Genomic DNA, 23,109 nt, shown 5'->3' with positions numbered 1-23,109 from the left:
ATCGTATTAAATGTATCGAATCGTAAGCTCATTGTATCGAGGTATGTATCGTATCGGCAACTTCTTAATGATACCAGCCCTAGTCTAGTTATGGTAAAGTCTTGGTTCAGTCCCACTTAAAACCTACTCTTGTTGTGGTCTTGTCCTGATTTGACCCTGGTTAAAGCTTCATTCAATCATGGACTAGTTTGCACCTGGATTAGTGAATTTTCTTCTTTAGATTTGTTTTGTGGTGTCTCATGCCCTGATTTGGTTTTTGTTTAGTCATGGTTCAGACCTCGTTTAGCCCCATCTTAGTCTTCATTTTGTCCTACTTAAATTAAGAAAAATACCAGTGAGACCTCTAGGGTGCCTTGCTGCAGAGAGCACTAAATTAAATGAGCAGTTGCACATCCATAATGTATGTGGACCTCACTTAGATGAAAGCGTCTGCTAAAAAGTTTAACATCTTAGCTCTGAACTGGAAAAGTAATTGACTAAGAGAGGAAACTTTGTGACAGTCTGGCAGATAAAAAACTTTGCACTAAACACTTTTTATTTCTTGGAAGCTGACATAAGTTTTGTACTACTTTAGTGTAATACCAGAAGTGTCAAAAGTCGGTGACTAAGTTTGTTCCGCCTAAACTATTGCAGATTTTGTAATTTTCTGCGAGTAACTTTGTCAAAGACGTGACTTGGAATTTGTGCGTTTAAAAAATAATTTCATCATTTCAATCACTCAAAGTGTTTCCGGGTGACTCACTAGTGCAGGCAGAGGAGTTGGCGTCGTTGGCCGCTCGGTAGAAGCCGCTTCGACACTCGCACACAGAGGCTCCGTCCAGACTGGTCCGACTGTTGGGGGGGCACAGCGCGCAAGGGCGGGGCCAGACAGAGGCTTGAAGTATCCGCTCGGACACGCTGTGGACAGAAAAGAGAAGACCCTTGAATATAATCTGTCACGGTGATGTTCACAGGTATTAATCTGTCTGTAAGATAATGTCTGTTGTGTTTTGGGGCAGCCTTTTAGTTTTCATTACAGAAGATGCTCACACTTCACATTAAACCTGGAACTAAACATAGGACTAAAATAGAACTAGACCAGGACCAAACCAAGTCTACATCAAGACTAAACCAAACAAATACAACTTATAAATGTGCCTTGCCAAAGAAGCGGGTTGTTCACAGAGAGCTGTATCCAGGGATATTCATAAAAAAAATTGAATGGAGGAAAAAAATGTGGTAGGAAAAGGCGCACCAGCCAAAAGGATGACCGCAGCCTTCAGAGGAGTGTCAAACAAAATCCACTCAAAAACTTGGAGGAGCTTCATAAGTAGTGGACTGAGGCTGAAGTAAATGCATCAATAGCCAGTAAGCACAGATGAAGCCAATATGGCACAAGAGACGATGTCAGGAAAGTCTTACTACATCCACACCACCGCACATTGATGCAGTAATTCATGCCAAAGGAGCCATAACCAATATTGAGTCCATAGAAATTAACATATTTTTCCGAAGTCTAATATCATTTTTTGATTGATTCTAATTTCTGAGACAGTGAATTTAGTTTTTTCATTATCTATAAGCCACAATCATAAAAATTCAAGAAAATTACTTGAAATATTTCACTCTATGAACATGCATGAACATTCACACAGACAGTGGCTCCCTCTTTTCTACATCACTCGAGGACAAAATAAAACTAAAACATAACAGTAACCACATCAGTCCATAAAATGCTTCTTTATAAAAGAAAAATTGATATTTATAATATAATAATATATAATATAATGTATAAATTGCTATTCTATGATTTTGCTCTTATTTTTATTTTTATTAATTTAAGCATAGTATAATTAAATCTGAGATTTTATTTGATCACTATACTATTATTGTTGTTATTAGTACGTATTTGTGCAGCACTTTGGAAACTGTGACATGTGCTATATAAATAAAGTGTATTGGATTGGATTGGATGAGTCTACACAATACTTGGGTTTGACTTTCTGAAAAGAATGGCAAAAAATATTGAACATTTCCATGATATTCTAATTACTTGAGATAGACTTGTATACCATTTATACCATGTTTTGTTTGTTTTCTTGGAGTTACTGTGTATAAGTAATTTGCCTAAGGGAGATGGTAGCTGGTTTTGTCCTGGTTTAGTCCTGGGTGCTGACATGAAAGCTGAGCCACAAGAATGCATATGTTTTATTTATGATGCATACTTACAATAGTATCTGAGGCATTGAGTATAACGGCATTACAGGTTGAAAGTTATACTCTGCACCTGTTTATTACACAGCAGATTAACACCTCCACATACGCCACTGCAGTAGCTATATTCTACATTACAGCACTCAGCCTTTACTTTAGGACATCTTATCCTTGATCTTTCACTTTGAATAAACACTGTGGTAAACAAATGCATCTGTGTTTATAATACACCAGCAGAGGGCGCAAAGACTCCAGCTTTTTGTTTGTTGAACAATAGCAGTTTCAGGTGAAAAACAGTGTCTGCTTCATCAAAGTTGGTTAGCTGTATGAGGGAATTTTAATGCTGAAATGAGTATGAACTACACAGACTACTAGATAAATAGAAAACAATTAACATCTGGTGTAAATTCAGAAATCTGGGGCCTGAGAGTGAACTTGGACTGAGGTTCATCTTGAGGGATTCCAAAATATTACTGCCTACTGTGTGTAATTGGTTTGTCCAGCTGCAGTCTTATGCTTTTGTTTACACAGAAAGCAAATCTGAAATCTCCAGACAAGTGACCAGTCAAACAAACAAAACTCTGGCCACTCTCCCTGCTTCAGTTCCTGAGTAGATATGTCTAGATGAATCGGTTTATAAATAACCACTAGGGGCTGGGTATAATTAAGAATTTGCCGATACGATACATACCTCGATACAGTGAGCTTTTGATTCAATACAATTCAGTGTGATATATTTCAAGTCGATTTGATATGCTTCAATAAAAATAATGGCTAAATCATGGCTGTGTAGGGGTGGCAGGGTTCACAAAATTCACGGTTCATATTGCGGTTTAAGGTCGCGGTTTTCAGTTTGGTACGGTTATTGTTGTAATTTTTTCTTTTTAATCTCTAATCTCCAGAAATATACTTCAACATATGCTATGTTAGTTTAATTATCCACAATGTAGGATACAGCATTAAAAAAGTTATACAATTATAGTTAGTATTGTAATCATGCACAAACTGAATTTGACTTGACTTGAATGGAGTACATTATTATTGGACATAGGCAGCTGTTGTGCTTCGGTGAAAAAATTTTACCACCTTCCTAACCCTCCTCAGGAGTCGGGATACTTGGTTTAGTGAGATTGCACTCTTGGCTGCAAAGTCAAGGGCCTGGCTCCACTGCAAGCGTCAGCGTTTACGCGCGTAACCTCATGAAACCACAGCCACGTGTCAACGTAAAGGCGGCTCCACCGGCAGCTGCAGCAGGACGTACACGCACAGCACTGGCTCTGTGTTTGTCAAGGGGAAAGACGATCAAACTTGACTGGGCGCGTTTAGCCACTTGTATCAAGTCCACAGTGAAACTAAAAGCTGAACAGACTTGTATTTTCCTTCTGTACAGGCTCACCACAGCATACGCGAGGATTTCAAAAGTACATTTTAAAGCACTTATTAACAGTCTTTCTGGGCTCTTACACACGACACAGAAATGGCTCAAGAGCAAGTTGTGCTGATGGTAAATGCACAAATACACCCAAAGATTCATGCTCTCTGTGTATTTTGACGGAGACACACACGCAGGGTGTGCTGCTCCAGTGCTGCTCAATCACTTTCAATGCATCCTAAAAGTTATGTGTCCAAAAGTTGCAGGTTTTACGCTCGCATAGAGCGAAATACGTGTGCAGTGGAACCAGGCCCTTAGTTTCACTGTGATCTGATACAAGCGGCTAAACGGGCCCTGTCAAGTTTGATCGTCTTTCCCATTGATAAACACAGAGCCAGTGCTGCATGTGTATGTCCTGCTGCAGCTGCCGGTGGAGCCGCCTTTACGTTGACGCGCGGCTGTGATTTCGGGAGGTAACGACACGGGTGCATCCTCCATCTCCTGGCAGCCCTCTTCTCTCCTACTTGCCATTTCTACACGTGACGCGCAGCATCCACCCTCCACACCTCTTCTATTGCGTCAAAGAGAAACAAGTCACATACGGGCATGAGGCTACAATGTGCAAGCCGGGAACCATGTAAACTGTGTGGTACGCGCACATCCCGAACTGTGACAAGCGAACCAAATGGTTTGTTTTTTTTCATGTACCGTGGCACCCCTATGGCTGTGATACTAATAGTCTTTGTTAAACCACTTCTTGTGCCAACTTAATATGGAACACACCCATGTTTAATCATCGAAACTGTTAATATGTCAAATGTGTTGTATAAACAACTTTCCTTCCTCTAAACAAACAACTAACTGTAACGCTGCAACAGAATAATTTTGTAAAATATACCAAAAAATACTCTTGGGGATATATCAATACAGCAGGCAATGATATCGATACTGTATCATCACATTAATTGATATGATATACCGATATTTCAATATTTTTGCACACTCCTAATAATCACTTATCACAATTAATTCACATTATAACCATTAACAACAATTTTTCAATGTATGTATTTATATTAATGAGACGGAGACAGTGCACAATTTATATTCACCTTAACAGAAGACATGCATTGTACCAGGTCATAGCACCAGTGCTAATTTCCACCTGTAGTCCCTGGGTAGGTTCATTAATTGATATTTAATTGACCTTAGCTATCAGCTATTCCTCCTGAAGACCGATGTAGCATATTTTGGGTTGATGGAGGAAACCAGAGCGCCTGGAGAAAACCCATCGAGACATGGGGAGAAACATGCTAATTCCACACAGAAAGGCTCAGGTGACAGCCACCGTGCCACCAACTAAAAAATATGATCATGATCATTTTAGAAGCAAAACAAAATAGTAAAATTTAAACATGAAGTAGTTTTTATTTTGCTGTTTATGTCACAGTTACCTTTACATGATCATAAAGTTTGATTTCATAAAGCTGGTCACGTCGGCTTTACTAAAGGAATGTAGCTGAAGATCTGGAGATGGGTGCTGAACTGGAGTTGCCCCACTACTTCTGACAAATTGCCCCTCTGGCATTTAAGCACGGGCCAAAGGCATTAGAGAAATTTCCTATATATATGGATTTCAGTCACATTATTCTCTCCTGTTCATGGTTGCCATTTTGAGGACTTTTTTGCTTTGAACTGTTAATTGTTATGGCAGCAGTCCAGATTTGTCATATCTCAAAAATCCATGGATAGTGACAGTGTTATGTGTTCCTAATCCTTGATGCTTCTTCTGGAAAAGTGTTCTAGTAATTTCCGACATGTGGTAATAGAGAAAGCCTTTTAAAACATGAAATAATGTAAATTGCACACATTTTATCACACCTGAAAAAGCCATTAGAGCCAGGAGCTGCGCCTCTTTTACTGTGGAAACTGTGGAGCGTGCCAGTTGTTAATGTGACTGTTGGGAGTGCTATGCTCGGGGGTCAAAGGTCAAGGTAGCGCCGCACACAGGACGTCCTGAGCACAGGCAGAGTGGGACACTCTGCCATACACAGCACTGCCTCCGGGCCCAGGGACATTTTTATTCTGACGTCCTTTAGCTGTGTCCAACAGAGGGAACAGCGGTCACTAAGAGGAGAGTCAGGGAGAGCATGGTTCAGCTTGTGTCAACAGATAATTATAGATAAATCAGTCCACAGTAGGAGATATACTGAAAAATTATAATATTGAAATAGTTGCTTTGGAGAACATTTTTATATTGAGTAAATTATCTGAAATTAAAACAATAAAAACTACTTCAAAAAAAGATAGAAACATCCAGTGTAATCTATTAAACAAAAAGTAATATTCCTGCACTTTACCGTATTTTCCAGACTATTGAGTGCACCTGAATATAAGCCGCATCAACTAAATTTTAACAAAAATTTAAAATTGTACGTATATAGGCCGCACTTGTATATAACCTGCAGGTGTCCACGTCTTCAAGAACGTTTTCAAGTTCGGGCCGTCTGCTTTTATCGCTTTTTGCAGTGAGTCAGTTCATCACGCTGCAGAGGCCAACGTCTCACCATGGACTCACTGATGCAGAGTTCATGTGCAGCAGCTCTGTTTTGTTCTTCGACAGCCACATCAATTGGCGTTAACTTAAAAGCTGCATCATCTACATTTCTTCGTGTGTTTTCCATGAGGAGAGTGTGTGTATGAAGCGTAAAATAACTGTTCGAAACATAATCAAACAAATACCTTCCTTGGTGCAACACCCTTGTCTCTGCCCAAGCTCTACTGCACATGTCTCCTGCAGAAAGAGCAGCTGTCCTGTCTGCATCATGTCAGAGTCTTGGAGGATTTCAGATTCTCTCGGGAGCGGGGCTAGTTCTATCAGTCAGGTATGAGTGGATGTCCGGCTACTACAGTTTGAGACGTTTCTTCTTGTCATTTACGCAGAGGGGTAAGACGTATCCCCCTCACTAATGTTCATTTAGCATTATAACTTATTTTATCACATGGCGATAAACTATTTGAGTGAACTGACAATATCTCTAGCTAGTGTTGCAACTTCATGTGAACCCTAGATCCATGTGTTAATCGCACAGACAGCGGCATTTTCCACACTCAGGCTGCAAGTATCCGCTGTGTTGCCAAACCACAGACCGTATATACAATATGAATGGACAATGTGCCAAACAAATAATCCGTCCATATATTCGCTGCATCGTTTTATTAGCCACAGGATCTTATAGTTTGGAATTTACGGTAATTGTTCATATTATGATTCATTCACATTTTATACTAGACTTGAACCTCAACCAAGGCATTCACAAGAAAATCCAATATCATCCACCCCTGACTACAGGCATATCCAGTATTAAATGTATGGTATTAAATGTACCTTTTCATAAGTTTCAGCCTCCTGCTATAGGCATTTCAAGACTTTTTCCTATTCAGAAGCTATAATATTTTTAATTGCTTATCGCTATGTCCACTGTACAATTTTTCATCATTCGAAAACCAGTCGACATGTTAAATTGACTTCACCGGAATTTTTTTCCCCCATGGGTTGCAGAATGATGAATAATTAGGATGGTTGCTATAGCGATTAACAATTTAAAACTAAATATTGCATGTTAAAGGACTTTTTCCAGTCTACATGGAGACAGACGCAGTTAATACCATCTGTAGATCATTCCAGCAAAGCAATAAAATCTTACGAAAGCAAGCAGATGGCACGGCATAACCTGCAAAATGTACACAATGCAGCTTTAATTAATCTATATATATATATATATATATATATATATATATATATTTTTTTTTTTTTTTTTTTTTTTTTGCAGTGTTGTGTTGTGTACTCTTGTGGTATGATTCAGTAAGAGTTCAGTCAAAGTTGATATATTTATGAAAACTTGTCAAGATCAGGTTTAAATCTGACCAAGTGTATGTGCTAGACGCTCCTGCAGAGACCAGAAAACACAAGGCACTACGTGGAGAAGGGGAAAAAATAAACATAAAAGGCTTTCTGTGTTCACACTTGTCTGAAACAGTGGGTTGAGCTTTAAAACAGGTGAGAAGAGGAGGGCAGGAGGAGATGGAGGATGGACAGAGTTTGAAGAGAGAAGTTAAGACTGAAAACACAGCGGTAGAAATGCATGAATGAATGAACAAGCCAGTGCATTACCAGATGTGTCCAAGAACACATCTGACACTACACTGCAAAATATTCATATCTAGAGGAAGGATTTTAAATATTTATCTGGGTTTGAATATTTTGGTCTAAGTCAAATTTATTATCTATTGGACCTGTATAGGCTTATGTTTTCAGGCTAAATTAGGCATGACTGTGGGTCAGTAACCACACAAACTGTCTTTATGTAGACCTGGTTTGGTCCTTTTTCAGTCCTGGTATGTTCCAAGTTGAATCCCAGTTTAAATTGGGATTTTATGAGCATAGTCTGTAATGCATGACTATTACATTATCTGCCAGTGAGGTAAGAAAATTGCACTTAATTGTCTTTTTATAATACACAAAATAGATTCTTGTGACATTTAAGCTATGTTATAATGTTGTTAGATCCTCAAAAAACTACCTAGAGTTGTGTTTTGTTTCATTTACATATGTTTCAGTAATTCTGGTTTGTTATTCTTTCCACAGCTCCAAAGCTCAAAATGCTCTGTAGAGAACAATGGCAATTCCAGGCCTGAAATTATCCACACTAATCTAATGAAGGTGTATGGACTTTAAAAACACAGTGGAGCACTTCCTGTATTACAAAATTTTTTATCAAATTATGCAAGGCTTTTGGGTTAAACATGTGTGAATGAAACTAAACACAACTCCCGGTATGAGGAAAATATTATAAAACATTATAACAGAGCAGAAAATAGCATAATGGCAGTTTTTTCCCCTTATTTCAAGCCAAATTATCTTGAAAAGAGTAAAAAATGTCCAATTAGTAAATATATGTAACTAGTCACATCTTCAACGATCAGAATACTGGTCATAACCCCTGCCATGGACACAATAAATGGGTATCTCTGGAGCATACTTCTAGCCTGATTCATCAGCTGGTTTCACTTTGTGTTAGAATTCGTTCGCTTGATGGTAGGCGGGTACATTTTTTTCATTTACCCAATTGCTGCTATTTGGTCGTGACGTATCTAACGGGGCTAACTGGTATATTAAGCTTTTCCCAAGTCCGGTAGGAAGAAGGGCTATAAAGTCTTTTTCCTTGATAAAATTCACCAAACATTCTCTTTGTTTCAGCTTTAAAACCTCGAGCTCGGGAATCGTTGCCAACACAGAATATATGGCTCTTCGCTGATTGGCTGGTGCCCGGACTCGCACTTCCGGGGTTCTTGCACACTGTCTAGTGTATTCCGATTCCTGATCTAGTCGCTGGAGAAAAATGAAATAGAGCAGAGACACTAGGTGGCGCTGCCTGGCTAGCATATTTCTGGTGGCAGGAAAAAAGGCCATTACACAAACTGCGCCAACAATCAAAGACTGGTCAGAAATTATAAATGAAATTTGAAAAATGGGAAAAATAACATTTGGATTTAATTAGAAAATTGACCTCTTTTACAAATTTTGGACAAAATGGGACTCATACGCTGGACGTAGTGTGCTGTAACATTATTTAAATTTAATTGTAATTTATAACATAGGATGCAATTTGTCTAATTTGTTGTCTGTATGTCGTGTTCAGTGTTCGGTGTTAACAGTTTATCTTTTCAGAAATGCTGAAAAAACAAAATATTTAAAAAAAAAGAATACTGGTGGTCATATGATATTATTTTTTGCAGTGTGAATATGACACTTCTTGAGACTCAGTCCTCAGTGAACTCCCCTTTGTCTTGTTTTTATCCGGCTGGTTAAACTGACCAACGGGAGAGCATGGCCTCTGCCCTTACATTTTCACCCTCAACCCCCTCCTCTCCTCCTCCCCTCCTCCCCTCCCTCGCCTTGTTCCGAGCTAAGTAGATGCTTCGTCCTCATTTATAATTAATTAACAACGCACAGACATGCCTTAACATCATCAAGGGCCATTACAACCATTTTAGTAAGTCGCGGGATTTCCTCTTGCTGTTTTTCTTATTTTTCTGATAAAAAACAAAATTTAATCTGATACAATAATTAACTAGAAACCCCCTTGCGTACTGTTCATAATTGAAAAGTGGTTTTGTTTACAGTTTGAGGGAGAAAAATGTATTAAAAAGTATATTTACATAAGCGGATGACATGAACAACATAATATACTGTAGTTACTAATGATTATGTGTTGAGTTAATGGGAGACGGCAGGTCAAATAAACAGGATAAAGAAACACTGGTGAGTAATTTGACGTTAACATAATACTTGGGAATGTAGATCACTGACCCAATTTCTTTTTTCTATGGCGTTCCCTTGTTCATGCACTCATTCCCTCTTTTGGCTCCCAGCGTAATCTCCCTCCCTCTCCCTCTCTCTCTCTTTCTGCCGCTCCTTCGCTTATGCGTTCTCTCTTCCTGTATCCCAGTCCCGATCCTCTCCTCCTTTTCTCTTATTCCTCTCTTCCTGGTTTTTCTCCACCTCTCCATTCTTAAACTTCTCCATCTTCTTCTTTCTTCCTCTTGTTTTTCACTCCTCACCCTCCCTCTCTTTCTCCCACTCTGTCTTCTCTCTCTCACTCTGTTCTGTCTCTTCCCAGTCCCTTTTTACTCTCTCTTTCCTCCTTCACTCTCTCCTCCCTCTCTCTCTTTGTCCCTCTTCTCCCTCTCCTTTTCTCCCTCCATCCTCTCTCTCCTTTTCCACTTTTCTCTGTATCCCAGTCTCGATCCTCTTCTCTTCTTCTCTTCTCCCTCTCTTCCTGCTTTTTTCCACCTCTTCATTCTTTAACTTCCCCATCTTTCTTTCCTTCTTTCTTTCTCTCTCCTTTTTCACTCCTCATCCTCCGTCTCTTTCCCGTCACAACTCTCTCCTTTCTCTCCCTCACCTCTCCCACTCTCTCACTCTGTTCTGTCTCTCTTTGCTGTCCTCCTCCTTCACTCTCTCCTCCCTCTCTCTCTCTCTCTCTGACCCTCTTCTCCCTGTCCCTTTGTCTCTCCATCCTCTCTCTCCTTTCCCCCTTTTCTCTGTATCCCAGTCCCGATCCTCTCCTCCTCTTCTCATTCTCTTCCTGCTTTTCTCCACCTCTCCATTCTTTTAACTTCTCCATCTTCTCTCCCTTCTTTTGCTCTCCTTTTTCACTGCTCACCCTTCCTCTCTTTCTACCACTCTCTCCCTTTTCTCTCGCACCTCTCCCAGTCTCTTACTCTATCCCTCTTTGCTGTCGTCCTCTTTCTTCACTCTCTTCTCTTTTTACTCTCTCCTCCCTCTCTCTCTCTGCCCCTCTTCTCCCCATCTTCTCTCCCGTCTTTCTTTCTTTCTGTCCTCTTTCACCTCACCACTCTCTCCTTTCTCTCCCTCACCTCTCCCACTTTCTCACTCTATCTCTTCCCAGTCCCTCTATGCTGTCCTTCTCTTCTCTTGTTACTCTCTCCTCCCTCTCTCTCTGTGTCCTTTTGTCCCTCCATCCTCTTTCTTCTCTTTCTCCCGGCTCTCTCTCCCTCCTCACCTCATCCCTCTCACTCTTTGTCCCTCTCTATTTCTCTCACCCCTCCTTCTCTTTTGCTCTCTCCCCTCTCTTTCTCTCTTTCGACTGTCCCTTCCTCTCTTTCTCTCTTGCTCTATCCCTCCTCTCCTTGTCAATTTCTTTCACTCCTCCTTCTCCATTCTTTCCCTCTCCTATCTTCCACTCTCTCCCTCTGTTTTGCTCTCTCCTACTCTCTCTCCCCTACCCTCTATCTCTCACTCATCCCCTCTCCCTCCTCTTTCTCTTTCTCTTTCTGCTCCCCCTCTCTCCCGCTCTAATATAATCTGTACACATGTTCCTAACTGTGTATCTCCTCTTCTTGTCAGTTATTGTTGTTGTCACTGATGCTATGAGTTCACATGATCCCTCCATAAGCTCCTATAGCTGCCATATGTACAGTGCATAATCCTATGGCTGCATTAACATTCATAAACAGGCTTATTTTAATACAGTAGACTAGACACGGTTAAAGCCACAGTATGTAACATGTGTCCTTAATGGTTTAAACACGACAGCAGCAGTCTCTTTCAAAACATACTGACATCCGTTTTCTGATTGGACAGCCAGCCAGCAGCAAAATGTAAACATGATCACGGTTTAAATCATGAAATATGACATTAACACAATCTGATTTCAATTTACACAACCTTTAAAACTTCAAAATCTTCAGTGTTCAGTGCAATTTTAGTTTAGGATTGTTTTAAAGATAAGATAAGAGAATCTTTATTGAGAGCGAAATGGGGAAATGCCAACATTAAAATGCAAAGTATAAAAGCAGAAGAATGGAAACATCAAGATAAAGTGTTTTGGTTAAATATACTTAAACCAAAAATATTACAATATACTTAGAAAATTAAGGTATACAAAACGGAGTACAAGTAATGATAATAAAAATAAATGTATGTATTCAAATATTAAAATGTCCTGGTTTGGTCCAAGTTTTTTCTGCTCTGAGTTAGTCCTGATTTTTTCTGTACTTAGTCATAGTCTATTCCTGTTTACATGGAAAATGAAACACAAGAATGCATACTGCTTTATTTATTATGCATTCTTACAATAGCATCTGTGGCCTTGAATATTATTGCATTAGAACCATAGTTATAAACTGCCAGGCCTTTCACGATAACACATGCGATATATTGGTGAACTATATATAGACGATAAACGGTAATATCAAAACCAAACCATAAACCTGAACTATCCCCCAAAAGTGATCAAAATGTACAAAAAAATGAGCTGCAATAAATAAATAACAGAATGCAACAGCCATAAAAGTTCATAATTTGACCTTCTACATTTCAAGTCTTATCATATTGCAAAAGAAAAAAAATAATTCACGATAAAGATTAAAGTCCCAGAAGTATTGTTCTATCTGTCATGTATTGAACGATAAGTTGATAAAAGTATTTATCGTGACAGGCCTACAAACTCCTGGCGCCACCTAGTGCCTCCGCTCAATTTCATTTCTCTCCAGCGACTAGGTCAGGAATCGGAATACACTAGACGGTTTGCAAGAACCACAGAAGCTGTAGATCGTGCACTGGCCAATCAGCGAAGAGCTGTGAAGCCATGACGTCAAACTCAAGCGCCTGTCTGGGTCCCTTTTATGGTACAGGACAACAGTAAACAAAGCGGTCGAAATGGATGTAGACCAGGGGTGAGCGAACATTTTGACTCGTGGGCCACAAAGGGTTCTAAAATTTGATGGAAGAGCCGGATCAGGAGCAGATGGATGGAATTTTTTGGTAATCCACCTCATGAGAGAAAAATATTACATGGGATATGTAGAAAACATATCCCATGTTATTGAAATATCCCATAACTGAAAATCATCAAGCATTACAACAAAATATCTGCCTTTCAATTCCCACGGTATTTACTATTTACTGAAATGACTTTTAAAACACTGAAAATCATTATTATTATTATTCAAATTCTACGGGCCAGATTAAAAAGACCACATATAGCACCCGGGCCGTACTTTTCCCACCGCTGATGTAGACAAAGTCATACATTCTGTGTTGGCAACGATGCCCGAGATCGAGGATTTAAAGCTGGAACAAAGAGAATGTTTGGTGAATTTAATCAAGGGGAAAGACGTTATTGCCGTTCTTCCTACAGGATTTGGTGCATTACATACGTGACGACCAAATAGCAACGATTGGTTAAATAAAAAAATACCCACCTCCCATCAAGCGAACAAATTCTAATGCTGCGAGGTCAAACGGTTTCCACAAAGTGAAAGCGGCTGATGAATCAGGTTAACAAACTCCACCCATTTACAAAGTTTATAATTACTATATTATTGTAAACTTCAGTATAGTTAATGAATATAGATTTGTTTCCCTTGATAGCATGCAGCCTTTACAGCCTTTACAGCACATCGCATAGTTGTTTTCTTCCATTCAGTCCAATGAGAGTCAATAGCTGCTGGTGTCATCAATGTCAACAAGTTCATTATCACTGAGTCTGACACGAGCCAGTACTGTCCCCTATCGATCTGAGCCGGAGTGAGCTCGCAGAAGGATCTGATCGACTGCTAACCTCCATGATTAGGCTCTACATTGACAAGAAGCCCACATGTGTACTAACTGTAAAACGTGACATCAATAGGGCTCTTTCTGGAAAATATGGACTGTTACAAATGGGATTAGACTTGCACCTTTTTTTCTAAATTAAGATTCAGCTCAAACACAACTTGCAAGGTCAATATGAGAGAGAAGAAGGAAATACCAGTTGTTTTACTAATGCAAAAATCCCATGAATGTTTGTAGCGGTATAGTGAATTTTATACATTTTAGGGCAAGACAAAAAACATATAAGTGCTATTTAAAAGTTATGGTAGGTTTGTAGTTTAAGCTTTGTTTAATAATGTTTTCAAAAACCAAATGTGCTTTAATACAATCAAAATATTGTTCCCTTCTGTCCTTGATAAAACCCACTAATCATGATTTTTATTGATAATTTCTGTGGGACATTGCGACAAAAAAATTCATATATGAGTTCACTTCTTTATTCTTTGCCAACTGTGATAATTCAAAGTGCAATTTCGGTTTCTCTCACAGTCCTATATATAAAACAATTATGAGTTAGAGACATAATGGAAGAGTTTTTGGCACAGATCCTCATATAAACTCTTTAGAATATTTCCTCTGACAAATGTAGTTTTTTACAAGAACATGCCTTGGGTTAGGTCGAGGAAGTGCCGCAGCAGAGGGAGCACTGGGGATGACAAATCGGGACACGGTGGACATGAATATTTCAGTGTCATCATGAAGTCACACGCAACGCGAAACATCCACAGATATTGGTCCAAATGAACTCAGAGCCACTAATCCATGTCCCAATTCCTCGATGTGATTGAGAGTAAATAAGAGGGGAGGGAGAGGGGATGAAAACATGACACTATTGACATGTCATAACAGTGGACAACAATCTAGTGATTTTTATTTTCTAACATTAAATATGATGATGATTATATCTCTGTTGCAAAAAAAGAGGATTTGCTGTGAGCTTGGTACTAGAAATACAAAATAGAAGGGGCTCGCAGAAGTGTAGAATAATTATTATAATAATTTAACTAATACATTTGCAGTATATAATGTATGATTGATTTATTTGTGTAAATTATATCAAAATATTGTTTAGTTCTTAAGGAAAGCCTCAAAGTCTCAAGTCTCATATTTGACAGTGGAGCTAATGTAAGATGTGACATAAAACATGTTTCATTCCCCCAAACCAGGATTGTCATAGCCAGGCTGATGCCACCTAGTGCCACCGCTCAATTTCATTTCAATTTGATACACTAGACGATTCACAAAAACCCCGGAAGTGCGAGATTGGGCACCAGTCAATCAGCAAAGAGTCATACATTCCGTGTTGGCAACAATTCCTGAGATCGAGGATTTAAAGCCGGAACAAAGAGAATGTTTGGTGAATTTTATTAAGGGGAAAGATGTTATTGCCCTTCTTCCTATAGGATTTCGGTAAAGATTAATATACCAGTTAGCCCCATTAGCATCACATTACATACATCACGACCAAAAAGCAGTGATTGGTTAAATGAAAAAAGTACCAGTCTACAGTCGAGCGAACAAATTCTAATGCTGCGAGGTCAAACGGTTTCTACGAAGTGAAACCGGTTGATGAATCAGGCTAGGATTGTCCCACTGAGCATTATAATTTTATTTTCAGGTAGTACTGGGCCCATGTTAGTTACTTATAAGAAAAGTAAAGATGGGTGAAGTGTCCTCTGATTATTGGGCGAATGCTTTTCCACTAGGCCACTGCGGGCTCTACAGGAGGACGATGGAACTGCCTGGACCATCCATGGGTTTCAGAATGATGAAAATTGAAAATTAATTCTGATGCCTTGGAAATTAAAGATTTAAAAATAATTATTATAATATTTAGTATGGGGAGAATTCCTCAGAACGTTATCTTTAAACATGAACTGAGACCCATAAATAGTCTAACCTTCATGGTGAGTTGTCGCACATGTGGCTGAACAGGTATAACATTATTTCATGCTCAGTCTGCTCCTTTGCTCTGGGCTCTATGGCTCTGTGTCTCTTTGTGTCTGTCCCCTTGTCTGTCCCTGTGTCTCTCTGTGTCTCTGAGATCCAAATGTCAGGAGGACGTGGCCTTTTGCTGTGGGACAAACAGGGGAATAACAGTGGACAGCTGCCTCGTGTCATCTGCCTGTGTCCTCATCATCTCCATCAGAATGAGCACGAGTTTGTCCAAAACTGCACTTAAATGTCACTGTGCTCCAGCTGCAGTAATAACATTCAGAAAAAATACATTATATAACAAACTCTGTCATTGTGTCACGGGAAAAAACTACTGTATATCTGCTTTAGTGTTGTCACAATAGAAAAATGTATAACGCAATTTCAATAAGGAATAGATTTGATATTCAATTGTGATTTAGATACCACAATGGTAAAAATACTGTTAATAATAATTTTCAACATTAAATCATAGTACTTTCTTTAATATTACCATGCTGTATTGTATTTGTGTAAACCTTCATTCGTCCAGGGAGGTTATGTTTACTCATCTATGTTGTTCTGATACAGCTCAAGCTCAATCAAAAACTATTCAGGAAAGGTTAATTTCTGTTCTGTGACCATTTCAGTAACGGATTAGAGCAGTAATCATAACTGTAACAATTGCACAGCCCTATCATCATCATATTTGTATTTTTAACATCAGTTTCCTTTAGGGTATTTGCACAAAAATTGTCTCTCCTATAATAAAAACAAAACTTAACAGATGTGTGACAGCAGCCCTCTGAAACAGTACAAAGTCTGTACAAACCCATTTTCGTGCTATTTTTACATGTCCTTGGTCCTAATCTAAAGGAACAAAAGGTACAAGTTATTAATGATAAAGCTAGATGCTCTAGTTTCTGTAAGCAGCTGTGGCTACTATTAATACCCCAGCACAAATGCATGGACACTGGACCATCTGCCTCCTCCTCTGCTTCATATGGGACTGTATATGACCACAGTATATGCCCATGATATTCAACACATGAGATTAATCGTAATCGCATTAAAATCAAAATTTGAATGGCTACAAAACTGCAGTTACTTATGCTGAAGTTGTGAGATGAATATTGTACATGTACTGTCATAAACTCCAATTAATTCCCAAAAAAGATAGACTTGAAATAAGGGAAAACTGTAGTACTGGCCATGGTAGCTAAAATTTGATAGCACATAAATAATTGTTATTGTCAGATATTTGGGATACAATTTCCAATCAATCAATCAACAATTTTATTAGTCCCTAAGGGCAATTCAGTTCACACAGCTCTGGTCGTGCACAATCTATAAATAATAAAAGAAAAAGAAAAACAAACACCATACATTCAAACCTCAGTGCATCAGGGACACAACAGCAAATTCGCTTTCCATTTAAAAGCCTTATGGCAGAAGGAATAAACGATTTGGTGTAGCGATTAGTCTTTTGCTGTGGGGTGACATACAGTATCGACTCCCAGAGGGCATTTGCACAAACATTTCCCTCATATATTCGTGATTATAACTTTCTTCCTTGATCAAACAACTCTAAAATTATTTGAGCAGGTAACGATACAAAAAAAAAAATAATAATCACATTAACAGAACAGAAACTAACCTTTCCTGAATAGTTTTAACAAGACTAGACTTATATCATTACACAGATATAAAGCTACATGGTAAAAAAGTAAAAGATAGTAATATGATTTAATAGGGGGTGTAACGATATCCAAGTCTCGTGATATGATATTGTCACGGTATGAATCTCACGGTACGATATTTATTGTGATATCGTGGGAAAGCTCACGATATGGTTGGTAGGTTCAGGATATTACGATATTATACATAATAACAAGACTGACATTATAAGATGCTTTGACCAGTCATTTGGAACAACATTTATTGTCATATTCTAGGGATGTAACAATATCCAAATCCCTCTGTACAATATTATCATGATATACATATTTATTGTGATATTTTGAAGAGGCTAATAATTAAAGATGGGACCCTTTTTTGCTTTTAAAATATTTTGACAAGACGTTGGTGTAAATTATTACCATCATAATCCCAAGAATTCAAGTAAAAAACATATTTCTTCATGTTGTCTGCACTGAAATGAATCATGGGATATGGAGTTCTCTATGTTTATAAGCTGTTGCTACTATAAAACCATGCATTTAAGCAAAGAAACTTGTGATTCGATATATTGTGACAGCCCATGATATTATTGTGAGACTTTTGACGATACGATATCACGATATTTTGGTTATTGTTACATCCTTATGATTTAATGTTAAAAATCACATTCTCTTGTGTAAATAAAGTACTTTTATTATCATTGTGGTATCTGTATTGGGTAATCTCTTAGTCTAATCCTCAGTATCGAAATCGAGTTGGAAATTATTCTATCGTGACAAGACATAACAACATGACTGGGGCGAGTACAGGGCCAAGCCAACGTGACAGAACAATCACAATTAGTCACGTATCCAAAATCGTTGAGCTGTAATCTATATGAACAGTATGAGAAGTAATAGACCAGTGTATAGGATCAGTCATGGGCTTCAGTCTGGGCTCTGCGGTGCTGCTGTCTGATCCTAAAGAACTCAAGTGTCACAAAGTATCCGTCAAACAGCACAAACAGGCAGCAGATGCAAACTAATAAAGCATGAACACATTACACAGACCAGTTAGCATGATCCGTCAATTAGACAATGAATTAGCTACGTGGTTCGACGACGGCCTTGTTATGATGCTCGTTTGGGGTTTAGGAGCAGACAAACACGGCATTGAGTTAAAGTGCAATGAATTGAAAAGTCCACAGCCGATCCTAAGTAAAAGTGTATTGTTTGGAGCTATTTTTTTTATTTTAGCAAGACAAAACAGCATTGAAAACTGTGATTATTTTCTTGTGAAACTGCGAAGCCAAGTTACAATAGAATCTCCTTGTGCTATTTGTCAACAATCATTGTCGTTCTTTTTCTTTTTAAATTACAATTTCACTTATCGAAAAAGCTCGTTTAGAGACTGTTCTAGCCAATTTGCCTTGAAGTAATAGTATGGAACTTTTTTTTTATCGATTACCTATCCACGGAAATAGAAAGTTAAAACGATACTTTGTAGATTACAGTTAAAAGAACAACATTTCTATGGATGAAAGCCGGAGAGAGGCAAGTCCATCCAGAGTAAGGACCCATGTTTTTCTATGTTTTTCAGTGCAATAACAAACAAAACAAAACAAAAAACTTTAACTTTAGTCTATTTTTTGGGTAAAAGTTACATACTGTGGCATTAAACCAGTTGTGTGTTTATAAATAAACAAATAACTGCATTTTTTTCAACCAAATTGGGACATTTTGCATCTCAGTCAACCAAACAGTGTCAGTAATGTTGTGTCCCCAGTTCCTCGAATCATTGGAACTTGCATCCTTTTCAGTGCATCCTCCCCCCCTTCCCTTGCTCAATCTATCTACCCTCCTTTCTCCCTCTCTCCTCCCCTCTTCTCTCTCCGTCTCTTCCTTTCTTCCTCTCCCTCTCTTCTCTTTCTCTCCCCACAAACCCCCTCCCTCTCTCCCCCTTTCTCTCTCTCTCTCCCTCCCTCTTTATCCCTCTTTCTCTCTCTCTCTCTCTCTCCCTTTTTATCCCTCTCTCTCTCTGCCCCTGCGGTTTCTGTCACTTGTTCACAGACGAGTGACCATTACGTCGTCATGACCTAAATGTGTCAGACTCCGCTTCTCTCTCTCTCCCCTCCTCTCGCTCCGCTGTAGCTCGTCCTGTCCGTCTGGATGCTCCTCTCCCCTTTGTCACCCTCTCATTCGCTCACAACACTTTGAACGACAAAATGCACACACCACTTTTGACCAGATTTGCACTTGTGAGGTGTGAGGCTGCCACTGTACCTCGACTCCCTTAAAAAGACACCTTAAGGTGAAATCCTGCTTCAGTTAAGGTTTACAAAATAAATGTCAAAATTAAATTGTGATTCTTGCTGAATATTATTAGCCAGGCTCACGCCACTTAGTGCCTCTGCTCAATTTAATTTCTCTCCAGCGACTAGGTCAGGATTCGGAATACATTAGACGGTTTGCAAGAACCCCGGAAGTGTGAGTTCAAGCACCAGCCAATTAGCAAAGAGCCATACATTCTGTGTGGGTAACGATTCCCGAGATTGAGGATTTAAAGCCAGAACAAAGAGAATGTTTGGTGAATTTTATCAACAGGAAAGACGTTATTGCCCTTCTTTCTATGGGATTTGGGAAAAGCTAGCCCAGTTATCCCCGTTAGCGGCACAATACACATTTCATGACCAAATAGTTGCGATTGGTTAAATAAAAAAGTACCCGCCTACTGTTGAGCGAATGAATCCTAATGCTGCGAGGTCAGACAGTTTCCACGAAGTGAAACCGACTGATCAATCAGGATAGAATATTATGGGCATTTTACAAAATCATATTCTTCCTTGGTATTACTCTATTGTCAATCAATTGCTGATGATTTGATATCACCTTACACAATGTTTTATGAAGGTATTTTATTTATGTAATAATAATCAACCATATTAACCTTTTCAACACAATAAAAAAAAAAAAAAAATTCAAATTATAGACTTACAGATGCTTCTGTTCATTTATGTGCATTTAATTCTATATGTATGCCCATATTTTATTAATATATAGTATGTCTAATGATTTTCCGGCCTGAAGGCTTTCTTGAACAGGATGTGGGGAGAAAGAGGATAGAGACATTCAGTTAACAAACCACATAAGTGCAACACTTCAAACCACCACACATATCTGTATCACATCATATTTAAAACACAATGACTCCCAGTCCTGTCCTGTCCCATGTGCCCGTTTCCCTTTCATTTGTCCAGGCTCCTCTTGGCTGCTCTTAAAGTCTGCCACACATGACTCTGGTATAAAGACATGAGTGACTCTGAGCCTCTGGTCTCTGCATCAAACTGAGCTGTGCCTCAGTGACAGCAGCTCTTTAATATTGATCCAGCCCAGGACACCGCTCTGAGGCCGGACCGACACTTTTAATCATTACAAGTCCTCTTTACTTTGGCTCAGTCTGTTTCACCTAAACACGATTGTGTGATGTGATTTGTCACGGTAACAAATTTCGAAGCACAAAGCAATGCTACAGATGTACTGAATATAATGATAATATTAAAACTACTTTAAGTCAATAACACAATAACAATGAAGCAGGATAATTCCAGTACAATATAATTTAAACAGACAGACAGTATCATTAAAAGGCATGAGCTGCAACAAAAAATGAACCAGTTATTAGCCATAGAAGTTCAACTTTTCTGCAGCTCATACACAAAATAAATACTGAGCTTCAAAATATATTGTTCCATCTATCGTGTTAAACGGGCCTGACACCTGGATAGTTTTTCCTTTCCTTTTTTAAATTGCTGCATCAGAGGATTTACGATTCGTTTAAGACAAAAATGTAAAACAATGCCTTCGTAGCATATATTATGTTTGTATTATGTATTCCCGAATTATAAATCTGTGTGACAGTATTGCACAGTATTTTGAAATAATATTTTTGCTAACCTCTACATTGATGATTATTCATGTCTAGTCCATTTGAATATTTTTACAATTACAAAAGAAGAAAAAAGACAATTCTAATCGTATTTCCATTTATGTTGGGTGCTCTCTCCCCTGCTGGAACTCAAACTTAATTTAGAACTTATTAGAATTTCAAATCATTGTTCAAAATGATCTGTCATAATTTATCATTTTGTATTTTATTCATTTTTTCTCATGTTAAGTGTCTTTTTTGCTTTGTTTTTTTTATTTGTAGTAATCTTTTATTCTTTGGTCATTATTATAAGGCAGCCCTTTAAATGTAAAGTAATTCCGTGTGTTTTTGCATTTTTGTAGGAGCCAGGATTAGAAGCTCCATTTTCCCATGACCACAAACTAAACATGACTGTGGCTGTTTTAACCCTTTCACATTTTTCATTTCAGCCCATGACAGATGACACGAGTATGTAGTTGTACAGATGAAAACTTGTCAACAGTGTAAATATATGTTTTCCGTGGATTGCAAGAGAGGGTCGTTGCCATAGTATTCGACAATTTCAAATGGCAATGGTCTTCAAAAAGTCCTTCAAAACAGAAAACAGAAGTTACGTAACTGAAATAATTTGTTTTTAATAGTCTAATTTTCTGCCATACTGACTTTCCTCATCAGAGTCATATGCACAAGGACAAGGACTAAATGAAGTGTTTTTCTATAAATGCACACTGTAGTAAGTTATAAAAAAAGTACAACCAAAGCTAAGCGATTCAAAAGTCCTTTTAAAAGCCTGAATATCTCATCTCGTCAAGGTTCTAAATTAAGAAAAACATTTACCGTTTAATCATGGTATGTTTTATCCTTATGACCTTCATTTTTAAAAACAGATCCACGTCACGTAATTATTTTATTATTAGATTAACATGATTTGAAAGTCAGATATGGGTTAAATTACCTATCTAATTACCTCTCTGTGTCCCCAGATGATGTAAACACGTTCAAATCAAAGCTTTTACTGATAACAATTGTAATGTTGATTTATTCTTAATTACATGGCCATGATGGCTAAGTTGATTATGTTATAATGTGTTTTTTATCCAATTATCCAATCAGAAAGCAGAGTGAGTACAGACTCACTACCTAATGCCCCCGCACATGCAGCCAATCATTAATCAGTGGTTCGGCCTCTGCAGCAGATGATGTCCATATACTGAGAATGAGAAAAACATGGATGTGTCATCTATCTGCAGGTTTAGATACTGACAATCCAGGTTCAATTTGTGGTTGTAGTTTTTAAAACACTATTCCTTTAAGGTTAGGCAAGTACTGACTATGGTTAAGGTTAGGATCACTCTCCAGGAAATTAAAGTAAGTCAATCTAACATCCTCAAAAAGCATGTAAACCAACATACATGTATGTCCAGTCGCGTGTTCTTACCGAGGCACGCTGAGCCGTTGTGGTTGGGTTCATAACCTTCATCACAGACACATCCTCCCACAGGCACCATCCACTCTCCCTCTGCGTTACAGTGCATGCGCGGAGAGCCGCCCTGGGCTTTGCTGTGGGGCACACATGTACCCGTCACTGGCACCAGGGCCGTGGGCTCGGCCCCGGAGGGCGTGGCTGGGTACGACGCCAAGTGCAGACTGGTGCCAGGACAGCGGCGGTAAAAGATAGATACTCCCATAAGAGAAACGCAGGCTCCACTGTCCACAATGGCTAGCACGAATCTGGTGGACAAGACAGGAGTTAGGCAGAGTTTTGCATTGTGGGAAACTTTAAAAAAAAATATAAATTTTTTTTTAACAAATATGTTTAATGTGCATTAGTTGGCAGATTTCTAAAGCACTGTTCCCTATTTGT

General features: G+C 38.6%; 1 protein-coding gene across 1 annotated transcript in view; it reads right to left on the bottom strand.

Annotated features, from left to right (window-relative positions):
• ephb6 (eph receptor B6) overlaps positions 1-23,109 on the bottom strand; it is an 89,364-nt gene that overhangs the window by 19,293 nt on the left and 46,962 nt on the right. Inside the window, 3 exon segments of the mRNA XM_020928116.2 lie at positions 743-856; positions 859-897; positions 22,684-22,976. Coding sequence (XP_020783775.2) covers positions 743-856; positions 859-897; positions 22,684-22,976 — 446 coding nt within the window.

The sequence above is a fragment of the Boleophthalmus pectinirostris genome, unplaced genomic scaffold (genome assembly GCF_026225935.1).
Source record: "Boleophthalmus pectinirostris isolate CB_2022bp ecotype Guang Dong unplaced genomic scaffold, ASM2622593v1 HiC_scaffold_6, whole genome shotgun sequence".
In the NCBI taxonomy this organism is placed as follows: domain Eukaryota; kingdom Metazoa; phylum Chordata; class Actinopteri; order Gobiiformes; family Gobiidae; genus Boleophthalmus; species Boleophthalmus pectinirostris.
This window is presented reverse-complemented; position numbering and strand designations above follow the sequence as displayed.